Genomic DNA, 18,048 nt, shown 5'->3' with positions numbered 1-18,048 from the left:
TCAAGCTGAGGTAGCTTAATGAAAATGGCTTGGGAACAAAATGTTTCTTTTCCATGACTTTGAAGTTTGCCATCTTAACATCCCTGCACAATTTAAAACAGTTAAAAATGATATTTTAAAATACCTGTGATTGTAAAGACAAAGCTAATTCTTCGAACTCAACATAGTTTGTTGGTTAAACATAGTTTCATTGGAAGCCATCATAACTCAAAAACACTGAAGCAAACTGTGGCATTATTTATTTATTTATTTTTTGAGGCCAAACATTTTTTATCATGCAGGCTATTGTGAACAATATTCTGTCTAAACTGATTATATAATAACAATATTATGTGTCACAGTCTCTTCCATCAGCTGTGTTTTGTAGATGTATCCAATTAGGCTCTGCTGACAAAGCAAATAGTCACACAATGCCTGTCAGAAGAGTTTTTCACAGTCAGAGTTTGCATGTTCAGTGCATGTCCTGAATTTATTGCAGCATAACCGAACTGAACTCCCGATTGTTCTTGTTCTCCTGGACTTGATTTAGAACAGAGTGAAAATTCTGACGCTGTAATTTGAATGAAACCTACCCATGCTGAAGCATGAAATTTGAATCTGTTCAAATGGCGCAAACCATTTTAACATACCAACACTGCAGAAGCAATAGTCCCTACTTCTGGGTGCACAGCGAAGCTGCATTTCTACAGGGGCCCAAACTAAGTGATCTGTTTGGTACTGCTTACTGTTTTCACCATAAGTGTCCGACAGTCAAACGTCTTCCAAGCTGTTAATGCTTTCTGCTACAAAAAAATATGCCAGGTCTTAAAGGGTTAAACTGCAACGATGAGTGAAAAGTGGTGTTAGGCTGTTGCATATTATATTTTGGTGAAAAAAATGTGTCAAGCTGCTCTAAATAATCACATTGTTTTAATGTTGGTGTTAATTACAGCAGTGATCTGTGTTTGTGATTGCTGAAGCGGAGAGCGCTACTAATGGTTCATTACTGTGTCTTATTGGAGGTTTTATAGGTTTTGTGTGTGTGATTCTCTGTGTCTGTGTGCAACTTCTGATAGTAAATTCTTTGTTGACTGTGTTTATTATTCAAACGTTTTTAGTCTAGGCACACTGTTAGAAGCTGAATTCACTCTGTTTGCACACTTTATTGTGCAGCAGCCAAGGTCGCAAATATCACTTCTGCAGATACCAAATTTCCACACTTTTGATGTCATTGATAAGAATTGTATTGTTCTCAAATGACATACAGTGTCACGTAAATGTTTTTGAACCCTTTAAAATTTCCTGTATTTCTGCATAAATGTGATCTAAAACATCTTTTTTAGATTTTCAGAGAAGCCCTATAAGCAGACAAAGAGGACCTGATCAGACAAATGAGACACAAATAGTATACTTGAGTATTTATTTATTGAGGAAAATGAGCCACTATTATAGCTCTGTAAATGGTAAAAGTATGTAAACTTGTAGGATTAGCAGTTAATATGATGGTGAAGTTAGTCAGGTGTTTTCAATCAATAATATGACAATCAGGCATAGGTCTGACAGGGACTTATTAAAGTCTAGTCCTCACAACATGTTCATGGATGATTTGAAAAAGAGATTTCTGAGGACCTAAGAAAAAAGAGTTGTTGATGCTCACCATGCTGGAAAAAGTTACATAACTATTTCTCAAGTGTTTGGACTCCACCTTTCCACAATCAGAAAGATTATGTACAATTGGAGGAAGTTCAACACCAGGAGCCATTGACTAACAAAGATCACTGAAGAGCAAGGGCTGTACTAGCCAGCAAGGTCAGAAGGGAATTCAGGGTAACTTCTGAGCAGCAAAATGCCTCTCTCATATTTTCTATTGTTCATGTTTATGAGCCCACCATCAGGAGAACACTGAACAACAGTGGTGTGCATGGCAGGGTTGGCAGGTGGAAGCCACCTATTTTCAAAAAGAACACTGCCAGAAGAGTATTAGAAATATGTTTTGCTTGACCAAAATAAAACTTTTAGGTTTAACTGAGAAGTATTACGTTTGAAGAAAGTAAAAGACAGCATTCCACCATAAGAATTACATCCCATCTGTAAAATACACCAATCAGCCACAACATTGTGACCAGTAACAGGTGAAGTGAATAGCATTGATCATATTGGTACTGTGTGGTGTTCTGCTGGAAAACCTTGGATTTTGGCATCCATGTTGATGAGACTTAGACACCCAAATAAACGCTGTCCGAGAACAAACACACTCTGTCATGCAAACAGCTATCCCAAATGTCACTGCCCTACCCCTGCAAGAAAATGCACCTGACCACATCATAAAAACATCAAACAATCAGAGACATCTTGAGGAACGTGACAATCGCCCAAGATGTTGATTTACCTCCAAACTTCCGAGACCCTATTCTGAGCAAGCATCAACAGGAAACGGTGGAACAAGTTTGATTCACAGAGGCCCCACTGCACAACCCAAAGTACCCAAAGGATCAACGGCCAACGTCCTGGTGCTAGACCCTACAGGACACCCTGAGAGGTCCTCTTGTCCAGGTCCAATGGTTCAGAGCATTTTTGACGACATAAGGGGGACTAACACAATATTAGGCAGGTGGTCATAATGTTATGCCTGATCGGTGTATATGGTGGTGGTATCATGGCTTGGGCCTCGACATCTCACCATCTTTAATGCAACAATGATCTGAATTATACCAGAGAATTCTGAAGGGAAACGTCAGGACGTGCGTCTATGAACTGAATCTCAAGAGACACTGGATCATCCAGCAAGGCAACAACCCTGAGCACATAGGTTGTTGTACCAAATACCAGTTAAAGAAAAAGAAAGTTATTGTTTTGGAATGTCAAAGTAAAAGTTCATATCTTCGTCTAAAGACATGAATTCAGATATTGCACAGATTACAAAATAGAACATACAGGTTTTGGTGCATTGATATTTTGTGGCTTATTAGAAGTGATTGTTTCATAGTTTCCTCATTCATCTTCTCTTTTGTCTCCACAGGATGCTATTCCTCAGCACCGCTATGAAGCAGTATTTCCACCCTGTGCAGCCTTGTACCAATAAACAGGAAAACCTGAAGAGCCTTAACACATATTCAGCACCTTGGACAAATGAAGGGCACACCACAAGCCTAAAATAGATAATACCAGGGACGAGCCTGACACAGGCCTCACCACAGCAAATTCACATTAACCCAGTATTGATCTACACTTCATTTCTACATTGTGGTGGTGGTAAACATATCACTTCATCACCTCAGTTCATAGACCCCTCCCTCCACAGGACCCTCACAGTGCCCCTCAGAGGGGCAATGCCAGTCTTGCTAAATGCCGACGCCTCCTTCAGCTCCAAGCAGGAGCTCTTGGACCTCCAGGACTGCCCTCTCAGCGGGGATCCCTCTCTGGACACCCCCAGCCCTGTGGATTCCCAGACAGGCAGCCCTGTAGGTTCAGGGTCCAGAAGCCTGGGACCTGATGTCCCTATCCAGCCCCACATTTTCACCGGGGCTTCATCAGTCCCTGGGCAGATGCATGGGGCTGAAACAAAACCTCATGCAGAAACTCCTTTGGGGTTGCAGTTGATATCCCCAGACTCGGATCAGCTGTGTGGCTGGGGGGCTCTGACGCCCAAAGCCATGCAAGTTTTCAACACCCCTCGTTGGGTGCTGTTCTTCCTTAGTGTGGCTGCTTTTCTCCAGGGAATGATAGTCAACGGCTTAATTAATACCGTGATCACCTCCATCGAGCGACGCTTCGACCTGCACAGCTACGAGAGCGGCCTCATCGTCAGCAGCTACGACATCGCCTCCTGCATCTGCCTGGTCTTCGTCAGCTACTTTGGGGGGACAGGGCACAAGCCTCGCTGGCTGGGATGGGGGGTGCTCATCATGGCATTAGGTTCTCTGGTGTTTGCCTTGCCTCACTTCACTTCACCGCCCTACCAAGTCAGCCTACCTGAGCAAACAGGAATGTGCTCAGCAAACCGTACCAGCCCATGCCAGGACAAGGAGGGAGGAGGGCTGTCCAGCTATCGCTTCGTGTTCATGCTGGGCCAGTTCCTGCATGGGATTGGTGCTACGCCTCTCTACACGTTAGGGGTCACATACCTGGATGAGAACGTCAACTCCAACTATGCACCTGTTTACGTCGGTGAGTCACATCACATCAGTTATTCATGAAAGCCAGTGCAGTGCTGCTTTGTTTTGCTTCATTTACATATTTTAAAGTAGTTATTCTAATAGCAGCACATAATAAATCTAATGTGTCAATAAGTATAAAAATGCAGAAGATTATTTGCGTCAAATTCCAAAGATCAAGTTATGTAAAAGAATGAAAAGAAGTCTAATGTTCTTTACATGTACTCTCTTTTGTCCACAGTTTCTCTTGTCATTTTCCCCAAGGTTATACAATACTATATAGTTAATTCTAATCGTTTAATTATTTAGCAGTGTTGAAAGCTGTTAAAAGTGAAAGCTCTACTTGATGACAAAAATTACTACTACTCTCTGTGATTAGTATGCCTTCTGTATGCTCATGTCACACTATTTATGTTCAGCCATTGCATCTTTGAAATTCTGGTGTTTGAAAAGCATCTGTTCAAAAACACTAACGGAGTGGTGGTTGTTGCCCTTAAATAATTCAGGTGTTCTGGGTTCCATGTTAATTTCAAACAGGTAGTTAACATGGAGCTCCACAGTTTGAATAAGTAACAACACTGAGATGCAGGACAGAGTTTTTCCAATTATACTTTCGAGCACATGATATTGTTCCTTAAGCCTTTCATCTTGAATTCTCGAAAAACAAGACGAGTGATATCAATTTTACTTAATCACTGAGAAGCCACATTAACAATCAATAACAGACCTTAAAAATTAGAATTACAATTAATGTTTTCTCATACGCTAATACACTTTCATGTTTTGTAATTTGTCCATCCAGTACAAGTGGTTCACAGAAACACCTGTAACTTCATGTCATTAAAAAGACTTTTTTTTCTGGATAGAAATGGTACGGTGAATTTTATATATGTTTTTTGTTTGTTTGTTTTTTAAACTAGAAACTATATTCTATTCACCTTCATTTTATTTGTGAAATCTCAGTCTAATGACTATTTTTTCATGACTTCATTGCTTTTTATTTAATTGATGGTGCAGGAAACACTGCACTATCAAGTCTGTATTTGTGAGCATGAAGGGCATCTTCATGCTTCTAAAAACAGACTTCATACAGACCCAACTAAAATTCCTGCAGCTTTACAACTCAGCGTATTAAACTGTGGTTTCATTATCAGGCTGTTGCCTCATTTTTATTTACTTAAGCGATTAGATAAGTTTCATTCTTGTAATAACTCTCCTTATGTGAATATTGGAGTAAAACAGCAAATATTATATCTCTCTGTAGACCAGAAAAATATTGTGATTCTCCAGAGGAAACAGTATTTGGGCCTCTGTTGAAAATAAAAAGTGACATCTTGAACATGAACCCAACAATTTCATTGTAGAAAGTGTGCATCTGTCCACGGCAGCTCTGTCCACTGTGCAGTAAAACCATTTAGATTAGTAAAGCTCCATATTATGACTATGGCATGTTTGAAGATAATTAATGTTACCTCTGGTGTACCACCTGCAGAAGTTTAGCACAGTTTTTCTCACAAATTCGAGACACTTTAGATCCTGCTGCTGTGTGATGCTGCAACTATTTAATGAAATCAAAGAAAAGACAAGCATTTGTTTGATGTACAACAGAGTCTGCACTCTGATTTTAACACTTGTGTTAGTGTGTGAGGTGTTAAATCTGTGATACTGAATGAGCTCAACTCCAACGGGTTCTGACCCAATTTAGCCGCTGGTTATACAGCTCCTCACCTTCTTTATTATCCGTATTGTTGTTAACAAAAGCTAACTTATGCAGCTAAAGTGCAGAGATAGCTGTCAGATATCAAACAATGTGAGACTTTTGTTCAGTTTTATTGGAGATAAAACGCAGACGTCCAAACACAGCAGTTTATCAGTGTCATTAGTGGATGATATCAATAAATATAACACTTGAATTGACATTCAAAAATTGTGACTATGGCTGAATAATGGAGTACAGCTATGGATATGTCTATACAAATATGGGCTTAGCATGTAACAGTAACCTTTTTGTGTTCTATAGAAAGCAAGTTTACTTGTAGAGTTTTTTTATTCTTCTGGACTTTGAAAGGAGAAAACATGTAGAAACCAGTCTAAATCTGTCAGTTTCGAGTTTATTTGGGGAAAAAAGTCATCCTAGTTTAAATCCCAATAGCAATATATATATTTTTTCCATTATCTTGTGATGTTTTCATTTATTTTGTCTAAAAATGTCACAGAACCGTCAAAAATATCCATCAGCATCTAACATGATGTTGTCAGGTGTTCTTGTTTCATCCAGCAACCCAGATTACTATCATAAAACTATCAGATATTTACAGTAGTAGCAGTAACTCTTTGAACTAACTGCCTCGCTGACAGGTGGTCAGAGAGTTTCTCAGTATTCCCTGCTCTGTTGTCTCTGCCAAGACACTCTCAGCTGGTTCAAGTCAAACAGTAAGGAGGCTGCAGGCCACAGTTGTATAGACTCATGTAGAGAGGAGAGGTGTGTTTATTCAGTTTCAACTCATATTGGCAGCTGAACACTGATCACTCTCTCTGAATGTTAACTCTTGTGAATGTGCTTTGATTACATAACATAATGACAATACATATGCAAACAGGAGGCCTCTAGCACATGTTGCAATAAACTCTGTCCTTCTTTCCTCGTTTTAATTGTGTTGAAGTTAAATCTCTCCCTGTAGGATCAGATAAAGTACTACTGTCACCCTATGGAATATTGCCAATTAGCAGCAGCTGTCAAGCAGATTGTCAGTGAATTTGTATTACCTCCATTAAGAGAGAATTGGATACAGATAAGAGAGTTTATTAGGTAGAAATAACCACATTGATACATTCATAGACTCACAGTAACACAGTCAATGTGGACATTATTGTGTTGCTATCAATAAAGATTAACTGCCAGCCCTGTAATTTTTTCTCCCTATATCAAATGGCAACAGTGTTCTCACCAAGACATACAAATTCAACAAGCACCCAGTTTCTCACTTTAAGCCTCTTTTTGCACTGGGTGGCTTCTTTAGCGATAGACTGCACCACCCTAGGTGTGTGAAGGAGTGGAATCGCGGGTCCTTCCTTCCTGCTGGCATCAGACTTTCTAATCAGTACGGCTCCCAACAGACCACACACACTCTCACATAATGATGGTCTTGTGCAATAAGCCACAGTGCAATTCATTCATGTAATATTCTTACATTCGTATTCTTAGTATCCTTGTGTTACTCTGCTTTTCTGATTTATATTGTATATATACTGTGTATACCTCACCTCTTTAGTTTATAGTTGTTTTCTTGTTCTTACTGTCACTTTGCTGCTGTGTTGTTGCAGATTTCCCCCTGTGGTACTAATAAAGAGTATTCTATTCTATTCATTTTTTTTTCATGAGACATACCTTTATAGTTTCAGATCCCATTAAAAGGACAATAGCCCTTTTAACCTGTAGGACAGGAAGACATAAGTAGGAAGCAGGAAGTAGATGCTGCAAGACTGACACACCCGTTTTCTGAGTCTGTTGTATCTGTTGCTCCACAGGAGTCTTCTACACAGCAGCCGTTGTGGGTCCAGCAGCAGGCTACCTGCTGGGAGGATACTTCCTCAACACCTTTACTGAGATCCACCTGACGTGAGTCTGCTTTCAATGGCTGAATGTCCCAAAACACACCAGAAAAAAAATGGACTAGATTATAAGGATAGAACTTTTTAGACCATAACTGGCAAGAATCGAACAGACTATACTATAAAAACAGAACTTATTAGAATAAAATGGACTTGAGTATAAGACTATAATTTCATTAACTAATCCGACGAGAGTGCAACAGACTATAGCATAAGAATGGAACTTTTTAGAATAGAATGGACTACAGTCTAAGAATAGAGCTGACTACAATAGAACTCACTAGAAAAGAAGCTTTTTGACTGCAGCATGTAGAAGTCATCATCTGTAAAGATCCAGTGGTTCAGATGTGTCTATGCTGTCACAGGACAGAGATAACTCCAGAGGACCCAAACTGGATTGGGGCTTGGTGGATCGGCTTCCTAGTAGGAGGAGCAGCAGCTCTGCTGATATCGTTCCCCATCCTGGGCTACCCACGACAGCTACCAGGTACCACTGCTGTCCACTGCACAAACACACACTCATGGATCCACTGCCAACATATATAGGAATAGTCTTCATGTGTTTCTTCTTGCAGGATCTCAGGAATACGCCTCCATGCGGGTGTCTGAAGCCCACCAGCTGAAGGATGGAAGTCACACAACAGCCTCAGACCCTCAGTTTGGCAAATCAGTCAAAGACATGCCCAGGTAGTGCACTTACTTCCACAGGAAGAAGAAGAGCTGATTTAGATACAGTTTAGATGGGTTATCCAGTAACAGCATCATGAGGGTTGAAAACCAAACCAGAATGACTGAGAGCATCAACATGAGGAGCTGCTTTTGTACCATAAATTGAAAAAATAACATTATAATGTTCAATGTTCCAAGAACGAAAGCTGCCTGTTACCTGTCAATGCAAGCTGTCAGCGTCCAGTGTTACTGTCGGATCGTAAGATTTTACAAAGGTGCTGAGAGTTTAACTGGTGAGGAAGAAACATATCACAGAGCTCACACTGTTATTATTTTAGTGGCTGTTTGGTAATGTGGAGGAGGGAAAGTAGAAGCAGAGGAGAACCTCAAAACAGCAGTAGGGACTCTCACACTGAGCTGAAATTGATTGAGTGCACATAAATTAGATACAGAGCATAAATGAAAGACGTTGCTTTGAAATTCTTAAAGCTGAATGCTGGACTGCATGTTTGCTTTTCTAGTGCGGTGTGGAAGGTCATTCTAGATTTGTTTATAAGTACAGGGAGGGCCAACAGTGTCAACAGGATGGACTGTTGCTCTTATGTTCAATGATTGTCATTGACATAAAAATGAAAGGTAGCAAAATGTCTATGAATAATCCTACCAAGGTGTAGTATTTACAAAGGGAATAAGATAAGACTGACCCCTAGGGTAGACCATACTTCATTTCAGACCTTGAAAACAATCAGCTCAATGATGTCCCAACCTGGACAAAAAAGTAAAGAACATTTAGGAACATTTAAATCAAGGTACATTCTGCAGCTGCATTTGAGCTGCTCGCCTCAAATGTTTTCAGAAACACATTTTGGTGAACTATTATAATACAAGAGAACGTTTCCAAATGAGCTGCCATGTTTGTTCCGTTTTGAAATGTGGGAGCAGACAGAACACAAGGGAAAGCGTTCATCCAAACAGGTCAAAACAGGGGATTACATGGCACATTATGTAACATGATGATATATCTTCAGATCTAGTGCAGCGTTTATCAGCAGGTTATTAGCAACATTTCCAGCAGCCCGCTATAATGAAAAGGGAAGCTAAAGTTTATTCAGTTACAGTTTCTGCACACTATGCTGCCCCCTCACTCTCTCTCTCTGTCCCTTTCCAGATCTGTGCTGCTTCTTTTAAAGAATCCTACATTCGTGTTCCTTTGCTTGGCTGGGGCTACAGAGGCCACCCTCGTCGCAGGAGTGTCCACCTTTGGGCCAAAGTTCTTGGAGTCACAGTTCAGTCTTAGTGCATCAGGGGCCGCCACATTGTTTGGTGAGTAACTAATAAAGAAGTAAAGTCAAGCAACACGGGATCCAAAGTCCAGAGCAAACCCAAGAAAAGCCATCACAGCTCTGTGTAATGTTGCATTTGTAATATTACAGTGTTGGAGACATTTGTTATCTATGTTTCCACTCTTCTTCATCTAACTTCTTGTCCACCTTCACTCCTAGATTAAGAATCTATGGGCTTAGTGGAAAACGTGACTGTAGCCTGGTCTTCATGTTCAAAATATCTCAGAAAGAGCTACTAAAGGACCAAGATTTGATGCAGATTGACCAAAAAGAGATGCACAACCCACACAGGCAGATGTAAATTAACTAAAGGAGTGATGTCTGATATCTAGAGCGACACAACAATTACCAAAAAGAAAGCAAAGTTCCCCAAATGATATAAAATAATCAATTAAAATGGAAAAACAAAACAACATAAGGAAATGCAGTATGACTACAGAGGGAAGAAAAATTGCCAAAGATTGCACCTTTCTGACTGGAGCTCTTGCTGCTCTGTAGAAAGGCTCCCTGCATGCTGTTTACCAGTAAAGATTTTGTCAAGATAATGGTGTTTGAGGAATGGTCAGGTGTAACCAATAACATTCTTCCTTTGGAGATTGTGAACATTCACAGCAAACACCATCAAAATGTAGCCATTTGAATGCCGTTTGCTTTCAAGTGTATTTTCTTTGAAGGTGAAGTTCAGCCAGACTTTATGACTCTTTATACCTTTGTTCCCTCCTTCCAGGATACATAGTGGTACCAGCGGGAGGCGGGGGCACCTTGTTGGGAGGCTACATAGTGAAGAGGTTTAACCTGCGCTGTCGAGGCATCATCCGTTTCTGCATGATATGCGCAATGGTCGGTCTGGCCGCCATCTTCATCTTTCTCATCCATTGCCCCAACGTACCCATGGCTGGTGTCACGGCTCCTTATCAGTCTGGTCTGATGGGGAAACAGCAGCTGGAACAGTACAAACACCTGTATGACAAACCCAGCAAGCTGCAGTCTGGAAACAGGTGGGTGATGATAATGTCAGCACCTGTTAGTCTTTGACTGTTTTCAGGTAGTCTAGAAGATGATATTGTTTTTATCTGTAAAGTTTGGTTCGGATTGTTCTCAGGTTTGCTCAGTGAAGCATTGTTTTCTGTAGACTGCCATTCTGTGAATGTGAGGCAATTTACAGCTCCTGTCTAATTATTCACATGTTGACACCACTGACTCACTTTTAAAGTCATGTTTCAAGTGGCTTTCTCAGGATCTGTTTTTGGAATGTCTGTGTTGACTTTATTTATCAGCCTCAAAAGTTGCTGCTCGGTTGACCTATATGCTACATTTACTGCGTATTTAACCCCCTGAACCGGTCCAAGCAGTTTCTGTTGCTGAATGCCTGTCAGCATCTTGATGAGGTTGGTAGACAGGGAAAACAGAAAGGACAATGATGGAAAATCATTCCAGCACTTTATTTGAATCCTGACAAAGTCTTTTAAGTTGTACCATTTTTGCACATGCATTGTAGTGTTGTCAGTTATCCTAAATCTAAATCTCTGGTCTTTGGGCGTTTAGTTCTGAGCTGTTTTACTAGTACTGTCTTGTCAGTGAATTTTCAATGGGACTTCAGTTGAATTGAGTTCATTAGTGTGATATTTTTTTATTTTATTTTATTTTTATCATTGCAATGTAGTATTCAGGAATATAAAATGTGTGTGGATCTGGTCATTACATATGACTTTGCATTAACAGTACATATATATTTATCCATTGCACATTGTTCACTATATTAAACATTGTCAACAAAACAAGATCTAATTGGTTGAGAAAAAATGTTTCCAATGAATATTTTTAATTCTTATTTCCACAGCCTTTTCATGTACTTATTAGCAGCGTCCTTAAGAATGTTTCCATCATGATGTACAGTGAAGACAAGAAAAATTGACATGACTGGTTCCTTCTTTGCCGTTGGTCCCCATTTGGTTTCCCTTATCTCCTGTGTTCTATTTGTCCCTGCCTCCCTCTGTTCCTCTGATTTCTGACTCTTGTTCCCCCTCTTGTCTGCAGCTTCTCTTTGGACCTGAACCTCACAGTGGGCTGTAATGCTAACTGTAGTTGTGTCAGAGAGCTGTACAACCCTGTGTGTGGGGCAGATGACATGATGTATTACTCTCCCTGCCATGCAGGCTGCACCTCCATCAACCACACTGATGTCTCCACAGGCAAACAGGTGCAGCTCACACTCTTCTCAAGCACGCTGTCATTCTGAATGGAAGGAAAACTCACACCTGATTTTCTAGGATCTGAGGCAGATTAGATAAAAGCAAATAAACAAACAGGGAAAGGCCTGGATATACAGGAGGCACCTCTATGCTACTAACTATACTACTCCTATTTCCTCCATATACTGAAACGTTCTGCTTTACATAAATGAGATGTTACGACTGTTCTGACGTGTGATTATTGGGTTCTATCACCATCATTTCAAGCTGAGAAGCAGAAAACACTTTCCTCTGTGTCTCAAGACACATGTCCTCAACTTGCATTCTGATCAGTTTGATGGCAGTTATAGTCATTTATTTCATCCTTATTAGCAATCACTGAAAAAAGCAGAAATTTACACACGAAGTACTCTGTACTTCTACCATCAGCCCTATATGTGATTTTGGCTCTGAGTGTAATATTTGGCATGCTAATGTTAAGGAGGAGACAGGAAATGTACTTTTTTTTTTTTTAACAGCTATCAGTACTCACTGTATTTTATCTGTTACACAAGAAAATAACTGTTCAGATCAGAACCAAAGTGATGGCAGAGTCAGCTGTGATCCAGACCTTAACCTAAAATCTTTCAGTGAGTTTGGGATCATGAGTCAATCACTAAATATTGCAATATAAGTAAGTACCATATTAAGAAGCCATCTATGCAGCTTAATGCAATGCAATGCGACGGATCTTCCACAAATTGTCGATTTAGGAAAATGTGTTGACCTTCTCAGAAGTTTTATATATTTATATTTTATAGATTTGTATTTTTATGCATACTATATATTTATAATTGAAGTTGTAGTAAGTGGTGGTGTCACATGACTCCATTGTATTGGTGTGTAATTTCTAATATTGTCCTGATTGTGAATGGACATGATAAAATATTAGAAACACCTCCAGAGCTAAGAGCTAGTAAATTAATAAAATTGGCTGACATGATTTTTACTTTTTTTTTTTTTATTACTGTGAATGTGTGGAGCTTGTCACAAGCATTGGACCTAAAGCACACTGGCTCCAAATAAAATGCCACATGTGATGAACAGTCAACCTCTGGCGCTATGCTAAAGAGATCTGGGACTTAAGCTCATAAGTCCATCGCTGGCACTGCCTGTGGATGAAAACATCTTAACCACAGGACAAACCAATGTTTAAATCAAGTATTTCTACAAACTATGCCAAGCTTTGCAGAAGCAGAATTCCAAATATGGCACCACTTCTGTGTCCTTTGCTGTGCAAGCTGTATGCGTCACCCACTGTCCAAAATGGATTTAAACACTGGGCTTTTAGTGAGGATTTTTTTTCTCCTTACTGTCTGTGTGTGTTTGCAGGTGTACTCTGGATGTAGCTGTGTGGTGGGTAATGTGTCCTGGGGGGAGGAGGGCTTCGCTCTGGCAGGAAAATGTGGCAACTCCTGCTACCACTTGCCAGTCTTCCTCACAGTGTTTTTCATCGCCATCTCCTTCACTTTCCTCTCTAGCATCCCAGCACTCACTGCCACACTCCGGTAGGTGGAAAACTTCAACCCTTTGAAACTCTGAAACTCACGTAGTTTTGTGTGTGTGTGTGTGTGTGTGTGTGTGTGTGTGTTTTCAATAATTACTCATTATGGGATAATTTTTTCACTATAGTCTCAAGTCTAAAGCTTCATTATGCCTAGATGTCTGACCAACACTGTCCTGTATAGGTGTGTTCCAGACAGCCAGAGATCCTTTGCACTTGGTATTCAGTGGGTTGTGGTGCGCACACTTGGTAGGCCTGCTGTGTTGTTTTTTCAAGTTTAACTCCAACCTTTGAGTCACAGCCAAAGTGTCTTATTCTCTCCTGTCTGTGTTGCTGTTTTCCTCACAGGTGCTATTCCTGGACCCATAGCATTTGGCTCAATGATTGACATCTCCTGCTTGCTGTGGCAGGATCAGTGTGGTGAGCAGGGCTCCTGCTACCTCTACCAGAACTCAACCATGAGCCAGTACATTCTAGTAGCTGGAATCATCTATAAGGTAGCATACAGGCTAACATGCCATTTACTCTCAGATTTAATCATCACAATCTTATGTTTTGTATAAAGTTTTGGTACTGAAGTCAGATTTTAAAGCGGCTACACAATGATCAGAGTGGGTCGGGGGTATGAATATTACTTTGATTTAGCTTTATTAACCCTCTGAAACTTAACAATTAATATATACACAATTTATCAGCCAGAAACTCTATAAACAAAAAGAAGAATTTGATTTCCAACTTTCTACCAGTTTTTGAACTACTCATCTGTGTTCCATTGGCTAAAGTAACCAAATCTGTGCTAAAACTGTTTTGTCAAAAATCTGTTTATTCCACGAGTTACTTGTAAATTCGCTCTAACTTGCACTATTTAGATTTTGTCAAAAACAAAAAATATTGTGCTCTACCCATCACACAGCACAACCATGACATTAGTTGTGACTCAGCTGCGAACAACACAAAAAAATTCTGAGACTTTTGGCTCAAGTGCCAGCTGAGACAAGAATGGACATAAATTATCGTTTGTAGAATCACCATGTTACATGTACATGTAACACCTGTGGGTGCTTGGAAAGATGCTGTACATGCTGATTCCAGTTACAGCCCACTAGGAAAACTAACAGGAGCAGAAAAAACCCAGAAACCATGGAGAACTGAAGCAATCAGAATGATTTTCTCTGGCTGTTAGCATTTCCAAGCTCCTTATTCTGACATTGTGTGAGGGTTACGGTTAGGGTTTACCTGCCCTGTTGAGCTAGTACATAAAAATGGAAAACCATAGCAGGTGACGCCAAAGAATTTGAGAAGCAGTTTGTAGAAGTATTTTGGATTCACATTGCATTGTGAAATTGATCTTCTCATGTAAGAATCTTACATGAGATTCTTACCTGAGAAGAATCTCATGTAAGAGACATCTTTTCCTCACTGCTGTCATCTGTGACAATCTATTTCAGGCTTTGGGGACAATCTTTTACCTGGCAGCCAGCATCTTGTACCAGCCTCCTCCCGAGTCACCGCAAAGCAGCTGTGAGAGCACCGACCATGGGACGGGAAACTTGAGCGACCTGCCCATCAAAGACCTACCTGAGGATGGCGTTATCGTCAACCTGCACGCCCGGTTATGATGTCCGGCGCCCGCTAACCAGTGAGGCTGTCTGATTGTGTGTTTGTGTATGTGCCAGAATGCCTTCATGCACACAACTAATTTTTAAAAGCACATGATGACATGCTGCTGTCCTGGAAGAAAACCCTGCATAGTCCGCATGTGTGTGACAGTGCCAAGCCACAGAGGTTTTTATCTACTAAGAAGCATTTCTACAGATGTCTCAGAACTAATCAGTTCAAATTACTTTGTAGAATGTGAGCCTGATTGCATTTGTGCTTCATATTTTCATATTAGTGTCAGATGTTCTCTTCAAAAGCATTTATGATGTGGGGGAAAAAAGCGTTTACATCCACCGTCTTCTTTTTCTGTTCTTTCCTCTGTACCGCCAAATAGATTCACTGCTTTATTATCTACCATAAACACAGCCATTGTCGAATACACTGTAAAAGAACTCTAGGTCAGTAAACATAAAGACAAATCATCTTCATATCATACGTCCAACAAAGAGCACTGAAAGACACTTACAGTTGCTTCAGAAGGTATTCAGACCCCTACACATATTGCACTCTTTATAGTTAAATGGATACAATTGCTGTTTTTGCCCTTCACTTTACACTCAATAATCTGAACTGACAATTTAAATCAAGTCTAAAACGTACCTAACTTCTTGGGTAAGTTTCCACAAAGATACCTGGGTTTGGACAGTTGATCCTGAAAGATATTTTGTGTCATAAGACTGGAAGGAAAGCGACTGTCATAAACTTCTGATTCCTTGTCTTGAAGCTACCGCTGAGCTATCATGGCTGTTTGCTTTGGTTCACTGTAATGCTGAACTGTGAACTGCTGCCTCAGTCTGAGATATTTGTGTTTGTCTGTATCCATTCTTCCCTCAGTCCTGACTGGTTTCCCCTGTTATAGCACACATTCAGTGGGATGTATCTGAGCATTAGGGGTAGCACTGCTTTCCAACATTAGATGCTTTACAACTGTGCAAACATTGGATGCACCTAACTGCACGGATATTTCACTTGTGGACTTTGTGTTCCTAGATTTCAAACTCTTTTAAAAAAATTTCTATTACAACAACAGTTCACCGAATAAATTGTTTCTGAATGCATGAGATGAAAAATAAGCTGTGCAGTCAGTAAATCTGTCTTTTACTTTTAATTGCAGTTTGTTCAAAAGTTTTTTGAGACTTTGCAGAGGCATAGAGAGGCAGCTGAACACTCCTGATGTAGAAGTAAATGAGATTCCCCATCTCTCCAGATGCATCTTGGCGTATCCAGAACACATTGCATGGCTGCTTACATAGACAATAAGAGTAGAAAATATGGATCCTTTGGACACATACCATTATTCTGAACACCTTCTGTTTAGCTGCTCTACCTAAAAGGACTGAAGTTAGAAGGTGCTGCTAAGATGGTCATCCTTTGAGCAGGTTCTCCATCTCCACATAGGACTTCTTAGGCTTTATCACAGAAGAATTCCTTAGACTTCATGGCTTGGTCCTTACATTCTGTCTGAACTGTGGGACTATGGATACAGAAGTCTCTCTCTGTCTGACAGTTCACTGTCCAATGAGTTCAGTTTGCCACAGATAGACTCCAGTCTAACTTTGAAACTCATCTGAAGCATGATTAAAGCAAACTACATGCAGTGGGCTACAGTTTGGAGAGCTACTGCGAATGTTCTGAATACTTTGTGAAGCAAAAGTGAAATGAATGAATATAATGTGAACTAAAACTATTAACCACAGTACAGCAGCACAAATATATTTTCAGTTAGAAAAGCACATGTATATAAGAGATTGAATTTAAAAGCATTAATGCAGGGATGGAGAACATCACATTACTTTTGTGATCTACATGAAATAGATCTATATATAGATTGCTCTGCTGACCAATTTGGTATTAAAAACTGCTACTCTTGCGACAGAAGGTGTGATGCAACTTTTCCATAGAAATTGAATAGCTGCACTTTAAAAATTAAATAAAGTCTTTGCAAAGTATGTGCTGACACAAAACAGGCATTTAAAGGTGGAGTAAGTCATTCTGAAAAACAAATCCATCCAGCACTGGATATTTTTCAGTGCACACAGCATGAAGAGATATTCACTGAATATGACAGAAAGTGTGTTGCATTTGAACCTGCATTTAAAATTGTAAAATGCACCTTATAATGTGTTGTTTTCTGTGGAACTGCTGCAAAAAATATGTGTAAATTTCAATGCGTCCAGTTCAGCTATGGTCAACTTTACATGTGAATTTGGACCTTGACCAACAGATCTTTTCCACAGAGGACATGTTGACTTGTCACAGCAGCAAATTCACAGGTTTCTCATTAGCAATGTCTCAGTGATGCTAAGTGTCCTGGTAAATCATGACATGAAGCCACACTGTGTACTAATGTGATCCTAGAACTGATTGACCTGAATGGAATGCAGTTGTTTTAAATGCTGTGCTTTTCCTGCTCTGACCGGCCAGAATGTCTGGTCTAAAAAGGTCTGTTCAAGCTGTGTCTCCAGTGTTGACCACTGAATGAACGGAGAAAGTCACACATGGAGGAACCTTTTCAAGCTTATTAGCTGTGTCGAAGTTTTTATCAGGCAATGAAGTGAAAGCTAAATTTTCAGATACTGTGCCTAAAGAAAGGAAATCTCATTAGCTATGACATTCAGAAAAGCATTTGAATCAAAGTCTAGCTTACAAGTCCAACTTTTCTAAAGAGAATGTAAGATTTATGAGATTTTATCATTTATGCTCTAAAAGGGCTTTTAAGGGATTTAAGAGAATCTAAAAGGGTTCTATTCCCATCGCTGTAATTGAATGCATGTTGGAAGGTAAAAACAACCAACCTGAGTTTAGGCTGACAATAATGGTGATAACTGGTTTAACTTAATTATTGTGAGCAATTTCAACTCAAATTTCTGCATTTGTTGATTTAAAAACAAAATTCC

General features: G+C 39.9%; 1 protein-coding gene across 2 annotated transcripts in view; it reads left to right on the top strand.

Annotated features, from left to right (window-relative positions):
• The window catches only part of LOC111584290 (solute carrier organic anion transporter family member 4A1-like), a 30,795-nt gene extending 12,961 nt beyond the window's left edge, over positions 1–17,834 (top strand). For both annotated transcript variants that reach the window (XM_035958690.2, XM_023293427.3), the window contains exons 2-12: positions 2,999–4,146; positions 7,662–7,752; positions 8,111–8,232; positions 8,321–8,432; positions 9,583–9,737; positions 10,485–10,755; positions 11,795–11,957; positions 13,321–13,496; positions 13,677–13,741; positions 13,841–13,989; positions 14,941–17,834. In XM_035958690.2, the coding sequence (XP_035814583.2) occupies positions 3,309–4,146; positions 7,662–7,752; positions 8,111–8,232; positions 8,321–8,432; positions 9,583–9,737; positions 10,485–10,755; positions 11,795–11,957; positions 13,321–13,496; positions 13,677–13,741; positions 13,841–13,989; positions 14,941–15,111 (2,313 nt within the window). In that variant the 5' untranslated portion in view covers positions 2,999–3,308 and the 3' untranslated portion in view covers positions 15,112–17,834. The remainder of the gene's footprint in view (positions 1–2,998; positions 4,147–7,661; positions 7,753–8,110; positions 8,233–8,320; positions 8,433–9,582; positions 9,738–10,484; positions 10,756–11,794; positions 11,958–13,320; positions 13,497–13,676; positions 13,742–13,840; positions 13,990–14,940) is intronic.
• The last annotated feature ends 214 nt before the right edge of the window (positions 17,835–18,048 follow it).

This window comes from Amphiprion ocellaris, chromosome 8 (assembly GCF_022539595.1).
Source record: "Amphiprion ocellaris isolate individual 3 ecotype Okinawa chromosome 8, ASM2253959v1, whole genome shotgun sequence".
NCBI classification, from domain to species: Eukaryota; Metazoa; Chordata; class Actinopteri; family Pomacentridae; genus Amphiprion; species Amphiprion ocellaris.
The sequence above is the reverse complement of the archived record's forward strand: the minus strand, read 5'-3'. Positions and strand labels throughout refer to the sequence as shown.